The 15,490-nt window shown below is 36.2% G+C and overlaps 1 protein-coding gene across 8 annotated transcripts in view; it reads right to left on the bottom strand.

Moving 5' to 3' along the window:
• Nucleotides 1–6,237: 6,237 nt before the first annotated feature.
• Nucleotides 6,238–15,490, bottom strand: part of LRRC7 (leucine rich repeat containing 7) — a 592,672-nt gene continuing 583,419 nt past the window's right edge. For 7 of the 8 annotated variants that reach the window (XM_021667706.2, XM_021667707.2, XM_064372502.1 and 4 more), the window contains one exon: nt 6,238–10,738. In XM_021667706.2, the coding sequence (XP_021523381.1) occupies nt 10,631–10,738 (108 nt within the window). In that variant the 3' untranslated portion in view covers nt 6,238–10,630. The remainder of the gene's footprint in view (nt 10,739–15,490) is intronic. The other variant, XM_064372497.1, reaches the window with a different exon arrangement.

Here is a 15,490-nt window from a genome sequence, read left to right as displayed (position 1 = left end):
ACCGGACTGTGTAGAGCCTGTGCTCACCCAAGCTAGAGAATTGCCAAGACTGGGATTTAAAATGTAGATATGAAGTCTCCATCTTGTGGTGACTCTTCTGAACTGCAGACACGTTTCTTTAAAAAGTATGTGGATGTGTACAACTAAATATGAGAATAGTATTTGTCAGACTTGCACGCGGTAATTTAAACTGGAGGATTTTATTGAGATGAAACACAATTTGTTACTTTATAAGGGTGGGTTACAGGAGGAAATGTTCACCGCTTCTCTGGAGGAATTTAAGGATAGCATTAATTCTTCCCTGAAGATAGACAGATGAACCAGATCCTCTCAAGGTCCCTTTCTGTCTTATGATAGGAAAATAATTTTGCTCCTTTCTCCACATAACTTTTACCTATGGCCACACTGTCTGACATTAGCCTTTATTTAAGAAAAGTACTCTGGTAATTTTTTTTTTTTAAATGAGATGACTTTTAGTGATTTTCCTTGTTCTGAGAAGTTGCATGACTAAAACATTACCTACGACATTAGAAAAATAGTTTCTAGAAATGAATAGCAATTAAACTAAATATATTTCTAATATGTACCTCATTTTTCATTGTAAATTCTTTTTTTGACACCTGGAAGAGCAGGAGGGAAGCCAGAAACCAAGAAGAGCTGAATGATTACTCTTCTGGTCAAGAGAGAGCAGAGAGAAAGAAAGGGAATTCAGGGCTGTCTGAAGAAGGGGCATGGTCACCAGAACCAAGAGACTGGAGGATATACCTGGATCTGATTTCCTTTATCCAGTTTCTCTCTGATTCTCTGTATCAGTCCTCTTCCTCCCTTCTTTTGTCTCTCATTCTTTCCTCCTTAATAACTTACTAATTTCCCTCTTTCCCAGCCCAAGTCTCTTCTTCTTACTACTCACTCATCATTCTAAAGTACTCTTCTTAAAAATACTTGATTAAAGTACTCTTACTACTCTAAAATATTCTTACTATCCTAGGATAATGTCACTCTTTCAATATTTCACTTTTCCAGTTCATTTTTCATTCATTTTTGTTCAAAGAGACACTGGCATTCTTTTACCCATGTAAATGTATGAATACTGGGCTATAAGGTACCAAAGACAGGGCCTTTGGAGAGTTTCAGGCACCATGCTGTCAAAGACAGCAATGATGGCTGTTTCCTTCAAGATACACTCATGACTTTATCTAAATATTTCTAAATCCAAAATTTTATGAAAAGAAGATATAATTAACTTGATAGTTACCAAGTTCTCCTTATAAAAAGAAATTAAAAAGCAGAGGTAGAATACGGGTAATTAATATTAATAGTGTAAGTAAAAGAGTCAATGACAAAACATTTAATGTTTGGGAATATTTCACTCAATTCTAGAGTCACTTGGCTATGAAACCCCAATAGAAAGACATGGGAAATATTTTTGTGAGAAAGCTAAGACAGAAATGTTTTACTTGAAATTAAGGTCCCATGAGGTAATAAAGGGATTGTGGTTAGGAGCTTACCAACCTGGGGCTTTTAGATATCATGAGATTCCCACTTAGATATCATTTTTCTTTTAAGGGGCTGGATTCCATTTTTTGTCCCTTCAAGGGAAGGATCTAATGAAGCCAATGCTCATGACAGTATAAATAGCATGCTCTCTACTTTGAGATCAACAGGCCAGATTCTCTCTTTATGAAAGTTTGGCGGGGGGAATATGGTTTTGTCAAGGTAACCCTGATTTTTTCTGTGCTCGATCTAAATAGTTAATCATATCGATTATATAGCTTTTATAGTGGCCTGAGAATTTTGGCTGAACTATAGGACATCTTCACTTCAGGGATATAGGGGGTGGGATCTATTCATAAAATGATGCCAAAATGCAGTGTGTAAACATTGTCATGCTCAACTGTGGCCAAAGTCCTGTGGACAGACTATTCTTTTATCTATTAATAGGACAGGCAGCATTTGGCAGCAGTTTAAAATTTAGAGCTAAATTGGGGGTGGAGACCCCTTTCTCCCAGCTACACTTCCGTAGTCCCGCCTCTCTGATGACATCTTTTTTCTTCACCTCCAAATTGTAAAAATTGCTTAGGTAACATAATCTACCAACTTAAAATGTGCATGACTTCTCAGAAGAGAAATAAAACCCAAGAAAATCAAAAGGATAGATATGATCTACTCCGATTAAATAAACAAAAGCCACTTCTTACACTTTTTGAATAGTGTTACTTTTTGGATAGTGTTAAGGTCCTTAGAACACCATAAAAGGAAAATTAAGTGTAACTGCTGAAACACAGCAGAAAAGACCACAAATATCTTAGAAAAATGCTGAAGAAGATTGATTTAAAAAGGAGATTTTTTTTAAAAAAACCTGGGAATTGTGAGTCAACTGAGAAGACGAAAGGTTGGTAGTTTAAGGTTACACAAAGTGAACATCAACTTGCTGTTTAATTCAGTATTTATAAAGTGCACTATGTACCAGGCCTGTCATCCACTTCATCATTACACAAATATTTATTGAGAACGTATACTATGCTTCTGACACTATGACAGGCATTAAGGATATATGGTAAACAAAACATCTGGTCATTTTACCTCTCCTGAGGCTCTTCTGTCTAGAAGGCCTTTCTTAAGTATTGTCTGATCCTCTCTCTTGAGAAGCTTAAAGTTCATAAGAAAAACAAACATCAAATAGCTATGCCTTCAGGCAGAATGGGAAAGATACTAAAAAATAAAAGAAAAAATTAAAAAGATAGTGTTGATACAGAATTTTTTTTCCATGAAGATTAGGGAGGATTTCATGGTTCTAGTGCTATTTGAGCTGGGCTCTTAAGGCTGCATATGATTTTAATAACTTAGAAAGGGAATAGGGAGAGGAAGACATTCCAATAGAGTGATAGTGTAGACAAAAGCTGAAATACAAAACACAGTGAATACTCAGAGAAGTAAGGATTTATATGTGTCTAAAACACTGAGTATGCACAGGGAGAAGAAAATAAAACCAATTTCCAGATTCGGAGAACCAGAATTCCTTGGAAGAATAAGTGCTTATGATATATGGATATGTGTGATCCAATCTCATGCAAACAGGATTTTCATGGGATCACTTGAGCCGTGTGCAGTGAAAATGTTCTTCACCCAAAAAGTAAAGTTAATAAACATGAAATGCAGCCAGCTGAATGATTGTTCAACTCCTTGCATTTCTGAGTGGGTCATTCTAATATTGGATAGCATGGATGCCTACACTCCCTGACAGTGGTCATAGGAGGGACATTTTGGGGTCACTGAACCTAGAGGACTCTTTTCAAGCAACCTCCCTCATGACTTTTAAAGTGTTGAATTCCATCTCCTTCTCCCACAATGTCAGGAGCATACAGACACATTACTGGACCAAGTTGAGGGACACCATTCTTCATCCCCTTTCATCTTTAGAACAAACAGATTGGCAAAATTCTTGCTTCTCTTCCAGAGATTCAAGAGATTCGGGTTGCTGTTTATCTTGTCTAGTAAGGTATTCACATTTTTCACGTCTAGCCTATCAAATGCTGCCCTAAATCCTGGCAAGTATTCATCCAGCTCACACTTTTTGTAACACTTTTTATTTTTATTTTTTGAGATGGAGTCTCACTCTGTCACCCAGGCTGGAGAGCAGTGGTGCAATCTCAGCTCACTGCAACCTCCACCTCCTGGGTTCAAGTGATTCTCCTGCCTCAGCCTCCCCAGTAACTAGGATTACAGGCGCGTGCCAACATGCCCGGCTAATTTTTCATATTTTTATGAATATGAAATATGTTGGGGTTTCACCATGTTGGCTAGGCTGGTCTTGAATTCCCAACCTCACATGATCCACCTGCCTTGGCCTCCCAAAGTGCTGGGATTACAGGCATGAACCACCGTGCCTGGCATCGTGACACTCTTTGTGTGAGCTGTATGAAGGTCACAGGAACCAGCAGAATCCAAATGGAACAAACCATGCTAATACCAAAACAGATTTGACCAGATAAAGACTCTATTTCCTTTTGCAATAGGATTGGTTGAGGGCAGGAACAAAGGGACTCACCACATTGCCTTGTACTGTCTTTGATCTGGAACTTCTCTCCATCTTTCCTCTTGACTGAGAGTCTGTGCTGAGGAGACCACGTTATATCCCTTGTAGTACCTGATATGTAGTTGATGCCCAACAAATATTTATCTCAACATTTATAATCATCATATTTAATGTTTTTGTTATATTCTTCAATGAAATGTCTCCAAGTGTTTTGAATTTATGAATAACATACTTTAGGCTTTGGAGATTCTGCTACAGTAAATGTTTTCCTGTGGAGGAAATACATGAGTTTGCTATGAAAATCAAAGTTCCTGTGCTAAGATATTTTACTCTGGATGTAAAGATACTTGGCTGTTTATTAGGCTGCTTACTCAACCTGTTATTTTAAAGAAGGAAAAAATAAGCACAAGCAATACACTTGTGCAACAGTGATAGAAAAAATATACTTTCAAAACTAGAGAAAGATGATTGGGTGATTCATTTAACTTGTTTTTCAACACCAATGTCTATACCCAGGGAAATTTATGCTAAAGAATGAAAAAATGCTGGGCACAGTGGCTCACGTCTGTAATCCCAGCACTTTGGGAGGCTGAGGCAGGTGGATCGTTTGAGGCCAGGTGTTCGAGACCAGCCTGGCCAACATGGTGAAACCCTGTCTCTACTAAAAATAAAAAATTAGCCCGGGGTGGTGGCACGCACCTGTAATCCCAGCTACTCGGGAGGCTGAGGCATGAGAATTGCCTGAACCTGGGAAGTGGAGGTTGCAGTGAGCCGAGATAGCGCCATTGTACTCCAGCCTGGGTGACAGAGCAAGACTCTGTCTCAAAAAATAAAATAAAATAAGCCACAGAAGTGAAAAAAAATTGTAAGTTTTTTTTTTTTTTTTCTTTTTTTTAGGAGAAGAGAAGATTAGACTAGGTTTGAAAATCTCAGCTGTGGCTGAGAAAAATCTGGCCCAGACCTTGTCTTTGGGTAGGACTATATAGTGCTTCCAACAGTAGACTGGTAAGAGGCATGGAATTTTTACATCAATGTTGCCTGAAGTTCACAAGCTTCTAATTTTTGAGGTGCTGTCATAACAAAATTAGGCACAAAAGGGGTGTTTTGCAGACAATTTGCGCAGAGATATCCTTCTCATGTCTGCATGCATTAATCCAGGCCCATTTCTTATATTGCTCAGGGCTCAGTGTGTTACAAAAAGCATGAGCTGCCCTACACAGAACTCAACTGGGAGGACTCTACCAGCCAAAGAAATGCCTCTGAAGTTAACCAGTAAATTATTTCTCCTCTCTCAGGTCTCTTCTCCTTACTTTCCAGAGAACTGTTCTTAGGGAAGATTGACATAATCACATGGTTAAAATCCAAGGGATTCAATATTCCTATACTTTAACTGTATATATTTTAAATAAAAACTTAGAGTAGATGTTCCTCCTCAGTTTTTAAAAAATATCTGAATTCTCCAGAGTAGAAGCTGGGCAATTTATATCCTTACCAGGGAGTGTTTCCAAACCATTCTCTTGTAGACAGTGTTGAAAGTAAGGAAGATTGGAACGTGTCCCAGTAAGAAGCAGCTAAGAGGCTTAGAGAAAGTCCCTCAATCCAGCAAAATCCAACATTTTAAAAACATTAGTGAAAACAGTTTTATAAAGGCATTTCCACCCTCACCATTGCACACAAGCTTTGTTTGCTGTTGTCAGTAACATTGTAAGTACTTCATCTTTGGGCCTTGGTTAATGCTACCACACCAGTTTCCTGGATCACCCAAGAAATTTCTTCCCAAATTGGGAAGTGTAACTATCTGTTGATACTCAAGGCTCTCCGAACAGCTGTCACTCGAAGGGGGCCTCTTATCTTTGTTTCAGCAGAATAGAAGCAGACATCCACTGCCTTTGGAAAAACGGGGGGAGTTGGAGAGATGGATCTATAGCAGCAACTGCAGCAATGAAGACGGGTCAGTTTACCTGCTAGAAACAGAAATGCTCCCAGAAGGTTCAGGATATGACTGGAAAACTTGATTGCATCTACCTTAGTTTGTACAAGTGGTGCGTCTTGGAATATACATTCCCTGAATAGTTTAGATCAAAATGGAGCTGATACTCAGGACCTCCTGTAATACTAACCCACATGCTTTCCATAGTGCACATCTATTTGTCCACAGCCCACACTCTGTTTTCTTGCTATAATGTATTCTTTGAGTATGGTTTTGGTGGGTGATGGGAAATATTCTGAGCCAAGACAAGATGCTTTTCTTAAAAGAAGGTGGTTGTATTGCTAAGGAAAAATGTTCATGCAAGTGATCACCAATCTGGAGATTTCCCCCCAAGTCCCAGAAGACCAGGTAGCTACAAGTATGAAGAGAGGACATATTACCAAGCCAGAGTTTGAACATTTAATTAAGCTCAGTAAGATTTAGCATTTCTGTGAAAGGAGCTACAGTAGAAATTCAACCCTGCTTTTCTTTATACCAGATAAAGGACCCATCTTTTTAACGTATTGGATTTCATTATTTGCATAACTTTTTACTGACCCAGTTTGCCAAAAAACTTGCTGTTTGGTCAGCATATCAGGAATCAGTCAAATGTGTTCTCTGATCGCATTTACCAAAGACTTTGAGTGGCAGTCCTACACCAGTGTGGCTTTTGACCTGGTTATGTTGTATTCTTGTCTCTTGATAAGAATATATTCATCAGACGTATTTGATCTATGTGCCAATGAAGGGTAGAAGTTTGTTAAGGACAGCATTAAGAGACAATGGAAAGACAAAGTGCCAAGCACACTATGCTTTCCAAAGCTTTACACTGGAAAGCTTAAATATTAATAGATAGTAAATAGATTTTATGATTAAAAATAAATTTTTTTTCATCTAACCATTTTGACAAATTCAGATACTTTTCACTTAATATTTGAATATAACTCTAATTTCTTCCATGTTTTCTCCCCTCTGAATCTTCTCTCTCTCTTTAGCTCACCAGTTGAAAGAGATGTCAGTCCTATTTTTAAATAAGCAATTACATTAGTGATATGTGTACAATCATCTTTAAGATTAAAAGCAAATTAACATTGGCTTGTCAGTCTCTCCTTAAAGCTGTTTTCCATGTCAAAGGTTGTGATCCAAGGTAAGATCCAGAAACAACTGAGATTGTTTTACATCTATGTATTAGGTTGGTACAAAAGTAATTGTGGTTTTTGCCCCTACTTTTAATGGTAAAAACTGCAATTACTTTTGCAGCAACCTAATACAATTCTAAGTAATGGAGACACATATCTTTTATAGGCTTCAATAAGCAACAGATCAGCATAATGTAAATATTTGTATTTCATAGTGAGTTTGAATATTCCTTGTCAAAAATGCACTTGTACTTTGAAGTTATTATGTGTGTTTAGGTTATTGTGTTGTCAGAAGGCTGGAGTTATCATAGCAGAGTTTTTATGACAAAATATTATAAGCCTTGTAAATAGTTAAGAAGATTGTCCACTAATATCTATTTGTCTTGCAAAATTTGCAGCAGTTCTACTAGTAATTTTCATCACTTGCTCTTTCCACCTCTAATCCTTCTCAGTCTCCTCCATTAGATCTTACTGACTCATCACATATAAACAGTTTCCTCGGCAGAAAGAGTCCAATAAAAATTGAAGACCAAGAGGTAGAGGCTATTGGAGCCATCATGAATTCCAGTCCTTTTGTTGTTATTGACTTTTCTTTTTTTTTTTTTTAAAGGCACACCCTTGACTTTTTCTTTTTAATTGTTAAAATGAACCAGTTTTTAATTTCAGGCAGCAAAACCAGTTACTGCAAAAAGTCAATAATCAAAAATCAATGTATAATTGGTTTTCATCACCTATAGAATCTGTTAGGTTTATCCCCCTCAAGTGCTTAGTAATTCTATTCTGTAGACGTAAAAAATATTGCCTCTTTTCTACTGAAAAAAAATCATTTATTTATTTTTCGGGTCAGAGTTTCACTCTATTGCCCAGGCTGGAGTGCAGTGGCAGTGGCATGATCTCAGCTCATTGCAACCTCCGCCTCCTGGGTCAAGCGATTGATTCTCCTGCCTCAGCCTCCCAAATAGCTGGGATTACAGGTGCCTGCCACCATGCCCAGCTAATTTTTGTATTTTTAGTAGAGATGGTGTTTCACCATGTTGGCCAGGCTGCTCTTAAACTGACCTCAAGTGATCCGCCCGCCTTGGCCTCCCAAAATGCGGGGATTACAAGTGTGAGCCACCGCGCCTGGCCTGCCTCTTTTCATTATTACCTGCCTGCTCTCAGTATGCAACATGGCAGTACAACTGACAGTGAGGTGCTTTGGCATATCAGATAACTTTTTCAGTTGGTCAAGGATCCCTTCTCTCTTTTCCTCATTTCTGAACTGCAGCACAGGAAGTACTAAAGCAGTGGCTCAGGAAAATGTTGTCACATCAGGAATGGCAGAGGTGTTTATGAGGATCATGATCCTCTCAGCTGTGTACCTCAGAAGGATCTCCTGAAGCCCTGGGTTTGATGCAGAAAGCTGACATAAGAAAAAGACTTGGGGCAGGTAAATATCTGGCTCTTCTCCCTCTCCTCCCATAAAAGATTAAGAAAAACTGATGGGATGATTTCAGATGTTTCATTGCCACCAAACTACAGCCATGAGTTTGTTCTTTCTTTAAGTAATCTTATGAGGCTAGTAAAGGCCTCTATCTTGATTAATGATGATCATCCTATGACATCTGGACATGGTGGCTTGACACGAGTTTTCAACAAAGAAAATTAGGCTCTGAAAGACATTTCTCACCTGAAACTCTCAATGTATTAAAATGCATTTAAAAGTTACTTCTGGGAAACATACTAAATAGACCAATCATTTAATCATTAGCTAATTAACGAACCCTATAAAATCATGGTATAATGTCACCCTGACATAAAGCAACATCAAAATTAGTGCATCATCTATAAAGTGAAGTATTATTTGTCTTCAAGCGACAAATTCTATTGCCAAAAAATACCACTGTACTTCTAATAAGTGACACTCATTTTAATAGACCCTACAAAAATACAATATTTTCAATGTCCCCATAAAACAATTAACTTACAAATATTATTCTCAGAGCTTTGGTGACATCAATAAGTGATACCACTGTGAAAATCCTCATACAATACTTGAAACACTAGCATGTAAAGTAAATTCATTATATAACAAAAGAATTATGTGAAATTATCAAAGAGAATGCATGCAAACAACTCTGGGAAATTATCCTGGAATTTCAAATTAATATTGTAATCAAACTAATGACTAATATGAAAGATAAATATTTTGAAGGATTATAAAATAAGTTTTGATCATTTATACAGGAAAATAGTTTCAATGGAAAAGTAAATAATTCTACATTAACCATTCTTGTCTTTCTCTCCAGTGAGAAAGCATTCAGGATTTTACATACCTTGAAACAGTTTTTGGAAAAAAAAGTATTTTATCTATTTCTGCTCAGAAGAACAGCCATTTAAATTAATAATACAGGTAGACCACAGCTCTGAGAAATTATATTTGAAGTTTCATATTTAAATACCAAGGATTTAAAATCACCCACCATTACTTTCTAACAGCAGTCTTTCTTAATGATAAATTTTATCAATTTCTGAAACTCATTTTAAATAATTTAAAAGTAGCAAATTAGATTAAGCAACACACAAATAAATTCCACATTTACAAGTAAAGAAATCACAGGGGCTACAGTTTATAATCAACATAAACTTGAAAGAAATAAAGCAATACCTTTCCTGCCACCCATCATCCACTGCTTAAATTTGTGGTGAAAAAGACTTAACTACAATGAACTTTAGTCTGTTTCTAAATGCTGCATGTATTGTAATTAGCTAAAGGCATTGAACAAATGTTCATCCTATTTTTATTCGGGTCCCAGAGATAAATGGCTAATTTATGAAATATTTCACTCTGTGTTATGAGAATTTAGCAAATGAATATGGAACCAAATATAAACACTTTATACCATATGTACAGTTACTTTCATAAGGCATTATCATGTAATTTTTATTGAAAAAGATTCAATATAGTAAAGTCTTATTTTAAGATATATTTTTTCTCTATCCGAGATGTTTAGTTTATGAAAATATTGTTTTTCTCTATATTCTTTTTGTATATATGCCAACATATACCTTGTGCTAGAAATATTTCATGGGAATTACAATTCTTTATATTTGTATTTTCTATATAAAGGCATATACAACTTTGAGGCAGTGTTTCTGATGGAGAGCAGAATTCATAAAGAGCTTGTGTGTGCTTTCGTGCTCCGAAATTATATGAAATCCACTTTGAGAAGAAACTTATTTGATTAAAAACAAAAACAAAAACAGAAACAAAACTGCACCAATGCACAGCCAGAGGCTGACAATTAAACCTAATACATAACCACATGAACATCATATTTATAGAGTTAACATTGTTAAGGATGATCAGTGCTAACATATAGTATTATACATTTGGCACTAATGTTTGCCATTGGTCCAGCAATTGGCAAAATTTGTTTCTATGTATAAATTTATTTTTGAACATTAGGTCTGGCTAGACGTATCTTCACTATTTATAAAAAATATTTAGACAGTAAGCTCACGTTGAATAACTAGGTCTACTGTGTTCTGGAAACTCTTCAGTAGTAATACAGCTTTTTCATGTTCCATATGTACAAAACTGTGTCCATTTGCCTGTAAATACATAAATAAAACAGGTCAATCAATGCAAACTATTATCGCTGTATCGTTGTTTCTATGCATGAAATTCATGGGAGCATTGAGCAACAAAAAGTTACCAGTTTTTATAATTCACAATGGAATCACAATTACGGAAGTAACTAATTTTATCCAGATTCAACCCAATTTATTGATTCAACAAATAATATTTATGAAGTACCCAGTATGTCTTTGCCACTGTGCTAATCATAAAGGTACCCTGGTAAATAACAGATAGATGTACTAGTGACATAGTAGTTCAGTTCCATTGTTGTTGTTCCCATTTGTTTTTGCAGGGGCTGATTGTGGTGATTTGGAAATGGGCATATGGCCCTTACCTTACAATTATCTAAACACTAATATAAACTCATCAGCATGAGCAAATATTTCAATCATGCCAAACATGACTGGACACTTATCGTACATTTAAATCTTATTTTGACTCACTGGAAAGTTCTTGGTTTATACACTTTTATATTAAAGAAATATTTTTTATTTCCCTTATTGCTAAATGCAAGTATACTTATTATCTATACCAGTGGTTCTCAGTTCAATCCAATATACCTAAGGGATGTGTTCCTTGGGGATAAAACACACTGACATTAGTAACAGAGGACATGCCTGCTGTCTTCTGGTTAAGAATAATAGATATAAGCAATTGATACTCAGTTTAAACATAGCCTAAGGTTACAATTTCAGAGTCCCATCTGTCTATTATGTGATATTTATGTCACAAAATGTACATTGTTCTCTGTAGTGAGTGTTATGGGTCCTTGATTTTCTCTACATTAAGTTGTAGATTGTCTTCATTGGAATGATTTTTATTATTAATACAGAAAGAAATGTATCCCATAAGCCTTCACTGCCATAAAGGCAAAATAAAATACAACCTTATTGAAACTTGATAGAAATAAATCTTGGCAACTGAATGACTGACAGTTATGTAACATAACTCCTTGCTGTTTGAGACTCAGCTGATTCAGAAAAGAGTCAGTCAAGTTGACAGTTTGGCTGAGTACACGTAATAGAGCCAGTTCACTGGTTGACTTTTTCAATTTTCAATTTATTTTGAGCACACACTGCCTTTGTTTTTTTACTTACTATTTGTATGCTTTCTTAAAATATGATTAATATTTCAAATAACCAATCATTTAATTCTTTCTTTAACTCTTTCACTGACTTTAGCTTTTTCAAATTTAAAGCAGCATATCTCTAGAAATACCATATAACCTTTAAAACTTAGAGGAAAGTTATCTGATACATTATATCTTATCACTAGTTCATTAAAATTAATTGACTAATGATGTGGTAAAGAAGATTCCAAAATATTGCATTTGTAAACCACAGTAAATCTGCCAGTAAAAAAATACTAGGTGACAGAATACAAATTCTTGGAAATTCATGTAATTAGAAATACAAATTTGCTTTAAATTAAAGAAACCTTAAATGCATTCCTTAGCAACATTTAATAAATGACAATGCCTATAGAAGTTGGCATTGGCTATTTCAGTGTCAGAAAACAGTGGTTGAGTAGAACTTTGGGTGTGTTACACAGCTCAAGTTTCTTGCTCTGCGTTATACTAAAAATCAGACAATGAAGTTACATTTGATGTTATTTCTGATCAGTTGGTGACAGAGAGTAAAGAATACAGCATATGGTACATTCTTTTTTCTACTCTTCACCTGTTTCAGACATCAGGAACATAGCGAACTTGAATGAAATAAATATTAATTCCACTGTAGCTTTGAGGGATGCACTGCGTACCTTAATGCCTTCAATTTGACCAGAAGTTATACCTTCATTGTGAAATTAAAATTGAACTTTAATAATCGAGTTCTTGAATGTCAAACCGTAATAATGACTTGCTGAGTATTCAGATTTCCCTATCTGCAGACTCAAACCTAGAATTGCAATGACTTAAAAATCCACTGAGAATTTTCAGGGAATTGTTCAAAATTTAAATATCTCACAGTTTTAGAAATAAAACATTTTCTAGGTTTTGGAGGCCATGAATGGGATATTCTTCATCATCATACTTGACATAATATCAATGTTAAAAAATATCAGTGTTAAGGGCAAAAGTGGTATAAAACTTAGAAAATCAATCACAGCTGTTAATTTTGAGTGGTACTTTTATCATGAAACTTCTTCAAAGAAGTCTACTCTCAATGTGATTACTTTAGCATTTTTTTCAATCAAAGAATGTCTGTTTTGTACTCACTTCTGTAGGCATTGTGCTAGGCACTGGGGATGGGAAGTAAGAAAGAGATGAAACAAGAAGGCTCCAATCAAAGACGCGGCCATTCAGGAGGGCCATTCATTACGTGCAAATAAGTCATGCACATAACTAAAAATAACATAAAGTGTCTTATGTAGAATGAGCCCTCAGCACATGTATGCTGAATTGAATTAATATCTGAAGAGGGAAACAAAGTGCTAGAGTAGCTCAGAGGAGGGCAAAGAAGAGAGGGACAGCTTCTCTTTGCTGTTTCTCCGGGGCATAGAACAAGTGCGATTCCCAAAGGACCACAGTCCTTGTGCTGTCTCATTCCTAGAGTCTCTTCCAGTCCTCAGTATGTGAACAGTTGTCTTTTTTTCAGATAAATTCTGTAACAGTATGTGCAGAGTAAAGCGTTCTAAAATGGTATATGTGTGGAATCATTTTTCTAAGAAATAAAAAACAAAAACCTGTGAATTGAGACCATAGGCTTTAGCGTGGGAAGCAACCATAAAAATAAACTTATGTAGAGGAGCTATTTTTTTTTAAACAAGGCATTAGCTCAAAAAACCTTTTCTTCAAAAGAAAGAGAGATAGCCCAATATGTAGAACATTTAAACAGATCTTTTTGAGAGAGAGACAGAGAAAGGGAGAGAGGTGGAAGAAAGATTGCACCCAGAGAACCAGCTTACTTGCCAATACCTTCCCACCCCACTGTGTTCATGAAAGCCCAGTGTGAAAACTCCTGGTTTAGACTAATCCTGTCATTTTATAAATGAAAGACCTTAATTTTAAAGAGATCAAACAACTTGTCTGAGGTCAAACAACCAGGGAAAGGGCTAGGGCTGAATCACCTGATACCATAATACTCCTTCTTCTTATTTCTCTCATTACTTCTCCAAAATAATATGACCACAATCATGTCATGTGATTTGAGCTGACATTTCACTGGCCATGATAAAATAATGAACATTTTTCCCTTAAAAAAACTGTTGCTATATCACCTCCAAACATAATTCTGTTCTTTATGGTGGCCGCCAAGCTGTGATTCCCATTTAGATATCAGGTTTAATTTAACTTATTCTAAAAATATTGATAGAAATAACATTGAGTCCTAAATTAAAAATTTACAGAAATGCTGAATCTCCATTTTTATTATAGTTTCAACTCTGGCTTAATTTGCTTGTTGTGGCCATAGGTGAGCTTTCTTGAAAGTAGAAAAAAAGTAGGACGTTAGCTTCTTTGCTAGGGCAATGCTAGGAGACTTGAGAGGAAATAGATTAAAAACAATGAAACTGTTAGTAGGTAAGATCTATAACTTTGGTAACTGATTAGACAAGGGTGTAAGAAAAAAACCCAAGGATCAAGTTGTGATGCCATTAACTGAAATTGGAAACCTAGAGGAATAGCAGACTTAGGATAGGAAGACAATGGAGTTTGTGGTACTAACACATGCAAGGGAACCGTTATCACGTATTTGGAAATCAGAGTGTGGAGTCAGGAAGGAGGTCAAGGTGGCAGCATCAGCAGTGGAAGCTGGGTTTTATTGCAGCTTAGTATTAACAGATGGAATGCTGAGAGATTTAGCAGAAAATGAGTTTCAAAGGGAGCATTGTGAAAGAAGGGAAATCTAACTGGGGAAAGAGGATGGGGTTGTAGTCTTGGCAGTGTATATCAGAACTGAAAGATAGTGTTTGCTGTTGACCCATATATCTAAGAAAATCTGTCTGAAGTGAGGTAGGGAAAGGTGAAACAGTGCCAATCCTTCCTTCCAGATGAAGGTGGCTCTAGCTTGATGGCTGAAGTAAAAGACAGAGATTCCCATGGGTATCACTGCATTGAGAGAAGGGTATAAAACACCCTGGGCTCCTGAGAACCTAGACAGGAAGTGATCTGGGAAAGAGTCATCCTGAAGGACCAAGGTAGAGTGCTTATAAGGGCAATAGGAAACCCAAGAGAATCAAATCTCTTCTAGTGACACCAATTAACACTATTCTGTGTGTGTGTGTGTGCAGCACAGAGGAAGAAGTAGAAAAAAGAAAGAGCTGGATTAATTCTGAGCTTAAATGTGGATCTGTTTCTAATAAACCAGGCTTCAAGATGTTCAAGAGAACCACAGTTCAGGTTCTGATTCAGTGCCAGCGAGATCCCTTTTAAAACTTAGCTTTTAATATACCTTTAAAGCACACACCTTTAGTTTTCATGCTTTGTCAGTATACATGAGAGATCATTAAAAACACATAAATAGAGCTGATCTCCCAGAAAGAAATAAGCAGATTGGCAAATTAGATCACCAAGACAAATGAACATTAGGACTGTCTCTGTAATTCTGGTTCCCAGACATATTTTGGATCTAAATCAGAGCTTTGGTGAAACTTAAGAGGCCTGTTTAAAAAATCACAACTAGGTGCTGCCTGGGAATGGCTTTAAAATATCAGAAGGACACTGAAAGAGTTATTTTAGAAAGCTTATTAAAGATTAAATGGGTTAATATACATCAAGTGCTCAC

This window comes from Aotus nancymaae, unplaced genomic scaffold, assembly GCF_030222135.1.
Source record: "Aotus nancymaae isolate 86718 unplaced genomic scaffold, 86718_ANA_hifiasm-v0.15.2.pri h1tg000007l, whole genome shotgun sequence".
NCBI classification, from domain to species: Eukaryota; Metazoa; Chordata; class Mammalia; order Primates; family Aotidae; genus Aotus; species Aotus nancymaae.
Note: the sequence above shows the minus strand (reverse complement) of the source record. Positions and strands in the feature narration are given on the sequence as shown.